The following is a 4,314-nucleotide window of genomic DNA, read 5'->3' as shown; positions in this document are numbered from 1 at the left end:
CATAATTGTGCTAGTGTCTATTTAAATAAGTGGCCATCACTTTTCCTATACATACATTTTTTAAAGTGTAGGAATTTCATAAAGTTTGTCACAGAAAAAAATGTCCTTTGGTGTTATGCAATAACCTGATATTAAGTTGGGCAATATCATGGACAACTACATTTATTTGAAAGACCCCATTCAAGGTCATGTGACTGAATACCCCTATGAAGCTCATGAGCAGTGCACATGGTAAGTATTTCTCTCAGACCATTGAAGTTGTTAAGTTTTTTTGTCCTTTGGTGTGACACCCCTAAATTTAATTTTTTAATTCAAATTTGTATTTATAAAAGCAGGACTATATAATATTATGCAAATGTATCATGCCAATTGCTAATGACAATTCAGCTAGCATTAGCATGGTTATTAACATGCCATAAAAGCTCAAATGTCCTTTGGTGTGACAGGAAATGTCCTTTGGTGTGACACTTTGGCCTGTCACACCATAGGACACAGATGTCACACAATAGGACCAGACCTCCTTAAGAAGCTATTAAAACAAATAGATAAAGTTTGTTAACATACTTTTCATTTTTTTTGGACCAGTTTTGATGATTTTAAATTCAATAATGACTTACATTTTAATGTTTATTGCCATTTTTTGGAGACTACATACAATTTTCTGAAATGTTACTAAAACAACTATAATGTATAATGTAACAACTATAAACAAATATAAAGTACATAAATACAGTGCTACTACTTATAATGCTACTTAACTTTTTTTTAGAACAGAAAGAACTGAGGGAGAGATGAGTGCAAAAGAGAGGACCAGACAGTATAGGGAGCGAATTAAAAAGGATCCACAGAGAAAGGATGTGATCCTAAGAGAACGACGGAGAAAGTAAATCAAACTGAAATTTTGCCATATGCATCATATACATATACATCTTAAAATAATTCAGGGATCTTGCTGAGTGATTGAATGACTGCTTATTATTCAGTATCAGAATAGACCTGTGTGTGGTTCAGGTTCAACAATAGTTACATAATAAGCTTGTTATTACAGAATAATAATCTATATTGTGTTTTATAAGAAATTGATAAGTGATTACATTTGTAGGGATAACACAGTAGGTCATGAGTTAATAATTAAGTTACATTAATTTCTCTGTTGATCCATTCATCTATATTCTATCATATTTCAAACAGATATCATGAAAAGACTACCTCAAAGATCCCGGATGCAAATATGGAATGTCGTACAGGCAATTTACTAGATATAGGCCATTTTATATAACAGAAGCCAGAGCAACCGACCGCAATACCTGCGCCTGTATTCAACATGAAAACATGCGCCTACTAATTGACAGCATGGCACATAGGGGGGGCTTAATTCAAACGCAAAGCCTATCCTCTCTGCTCAAAAGCATTACATGTAATGTTGATAAGAAAGAGTGTATGTACAGAACATGCACTGAATGCTGCTTTGAAGAAGTTCAGCTGGCAGAGTACAACCCCCTTGACTCTGCCAGATGGGAATGCTGGGCGAAAGAGGACGTGACTGTTGGTGATAGGGTCTTTAAGAATTGGGTAAAGAAGTCAATCTCTGGCACAGTCGAAAACCTGGTAGAAAGATATTATATGCATTAATGTTTTCTTATTGATGGATCTATAAGTATCAAAGTTACTTTTGGTGTGATATGTTTTGCACAGTTTATATTGCTGAAAAATAAAAACAAATGTCCTCCTTTATAATTGTTACAATAAACCCTATATATTCTGACTCTTTTTATGCAATGACTATCTTTGTCCTTTAGTGTGACGTTTTGTCCTATGGTATGACAAACATAAAACAACAGAAAAATATACTTATTTTAAAATATCTTTTAAAAAATGAGTCAAGTTTGGCATTAGCGGAGTTACAATAATGTCTCCTTAGATGGGTACAATTTCAAACAGTTTTGTAAGTTTGGCGAAAAAGTTTTATTGACAGTCGTAGGGAAAAGTTTATCAAGTTCATCTATTCATGGTGAAAATTATTCTAATTAGTATTTTCATGTAAAATAAATATCACTTTAATAAAATTTTTTTTAATAATGTGAACAATTCTCTCAAGTATTTTATTTATTTAATATAATTTCTTAGTACTTTTTAAATGTCACACCATAGGACACATTTACAGTACTGTTTAGTGAAAATGTGACAAAAATATGTGAAGTCATTGACAAAATGAGTGACCACTACTATTTTCTGAAACTACAGTTTTCATACTCTGTATTTTTTTCTTAAAAAGTTATGGCTTGGCTATTTGTCAACTACCCATAAACACAATGTAGCCTATATCACAATGGATATGCAAATAAGACTAATTTTATTAATAAAACTAATCAGTGAAAAAGGGAGAAGAAATTAAATTTGCCTCCTTGAATTAAGAATAATTAAACGTAACAGGTAATCTACATGAGTGTGGTATTTATTTACTTTTTTGACAAGTTGTGGGTTGGTGATTGAAAAAATATATATATTAAATTAGGCAAAATATTGTTATTTATCAAGGTTATTTAAAAATATTGAGTGCTTAATTATCAGCAAAAAAACAAAGTTCTGGTAAACCTACCTTTTATTAAACATGAATTTATGAAGAGCAGGTTTGATCAACAGTAATTTACACATCAATCTACATATTGTATACTTTTATGGTGCTTTTTGTTTTTGTATATATATATATAAATTAATTTTTATACCTCGACATCCTTTGGTCATTGCATGCTTTAATTTCACTTTCAAAGAGCAACTTCAGCATTCAACAAAATATCTCTTTTTGTGTTCCATGGGGGAACAAATGTGTATACACATCCATGACAAATTGTTGGAGGCAGTTGTAATGTTTGTAAAAGAAAGAGAGAATACAGACTACTGTATGTCTGTTACTGTGATATTGTGTGCAACTACAAATATCATCCTGCACATGACAGAGATTTACAAGTATTGTCCCTTATATACAGACTGTAATTATATACACCCTGTAATACCTTTGTCACACACAGACACGTAGTGTAGTGATAATTAGATTTGATGATTACTATTATCCAGCCTAAAAATTTTCAGAAGCATTTTATGAAATCAGGTCTTTGTTTAGTGCCGACTCCTGATGTTCCTGGGTGAGTCCTGGTTTTCATGTTGAGGATCTACAATAGTTAATTTCTTTCTCATTTTCCATTTTTGCATGTGGCTGTACAGTTGAATTGGTGTGTGATGTGTTCCCATCACTCTCATAGTCTATCTCTTGATCAGAAACAAGCCCAAGCCCTGTGTGACACAGCTGTCTCTCAAGCGCTGTGATTCTCTGCTTCAGTCTGCTTTGAGTTGCTGTGAACTCTCCCAGCAACCGGGCAAAACGTGTCTGTAGAACATCCAATGAATCCTCCAGACGTTCAACCTTCAAGTCTGTATCTATAACAAGCATCCCTCCCTGTGTGGCAGCACTTTCGTCCAGAAGTCCCTGCTTGCTAAGAATCTCCCTTCCACGCTCTTCCAGAACCTTCTGAGCATCTGGGTATTCAGTAACAGCCTCCATTAGGTTGTCCTTCGACAAGCAGAAGAGGTCAGAGTAGCCGATACTACGAATGTTAGCTGTTCGCCGGTTTCCCATTTTGCTGCCCTGAATGTTAAGAATGCTAATCTCCCCGAAGCATCCTCCAGCTGTTAGCAAAGCAAACTGTGTCACTCCATCATCAGCAACAACTGCTAACTTTCCCTCTTTAATGATGTACATCTCTTTCCCAATGTCTCCTTTTCGACATATGTAGTCACCAGGACTGTACACCTGGGGGCGCAGCTTTAAAACGAGTTCTACTAACAGCCCAGCCTCACAATCCTGAAATATTCGAACTTTCTTCAGAGTGGATAAATGAACATGGATAGCAATTTCTGCGCGTAGCTTGTCAGGAAGATTCTTTAAGACTTCCTGTTCATCCACTGCCTTCTGATTAGTCCAGAGGTAGTCAAACCATTTGATGACCCGTGTCTCAAGGTTGCGGCTGACCTTGCGGAAGTGCATATAATGTTTAATAGCGTCAATCCGTGCCTGGAACTCTGCACGTGTGGCATTCATATTGGAAATCATGGAACCCACATTACCTACGATGGTGGCGAAGATCAGGACTCCAACAAGAAAGTCAAATACCACAAACACATATTCCTCATCCCGTACAGGTGGTGGCATCTCACCAATGGTGGTGAGCGTCAAAGTAGACCAGTAGAAGCAGTACACGTAACACTGTCTCAGACTTCTGAACTCTGGGAGTGTAATGTTAGGGTAAACCCTGATCA

The 4,314-nt window shown here is 35.6% G+C and overlaps 1 protein-coding gene across 1 annotated transcript in view; it reads right to left on the bottom strand.

Moving 5' to 3' along the window:
- Positions 1 to 3,157: 3,157 nt before the first annotated feature.
- LOC127637291 (cyclic nucleotide-gated cation channel-like) overlaps positions 3,158 to 4,314 on the bottom strand; it is a 17,996-nt gene continuing 16,839 nt past the window's right edge. Inside the window, exon 8 of the mRNA XM_052118263.1 lies at positions 3,158 to 4,307. Coding sequence (XP_051974223.1) covers positions 3,158 to 4,307 — 1,150 coding nt within the window. The remainder of the gene's footprint in view (positions 4,308 to 4,314) is intronic.

This window comes from Xyrauchen texanus, chromosome 4 (assembly GCF_025860055.1).
Source record: "Xyrauchen texanus isolate HMW12.3.18 chromosome 4, RBS_HiC_50CHRs, whole genome shotgun sequence".
Taxonomy (NCBI): Eukaryota; Metazoa; Chordata; class Actinopteri; order Cypriniformes; family Catostomidae; genus Xyrauchen; species Xyrauchen texanus.
Note: the sequence above shows the minus strand (reverse complement) of the source record. Positions and strands in the feature narration are given on the sequence as shown.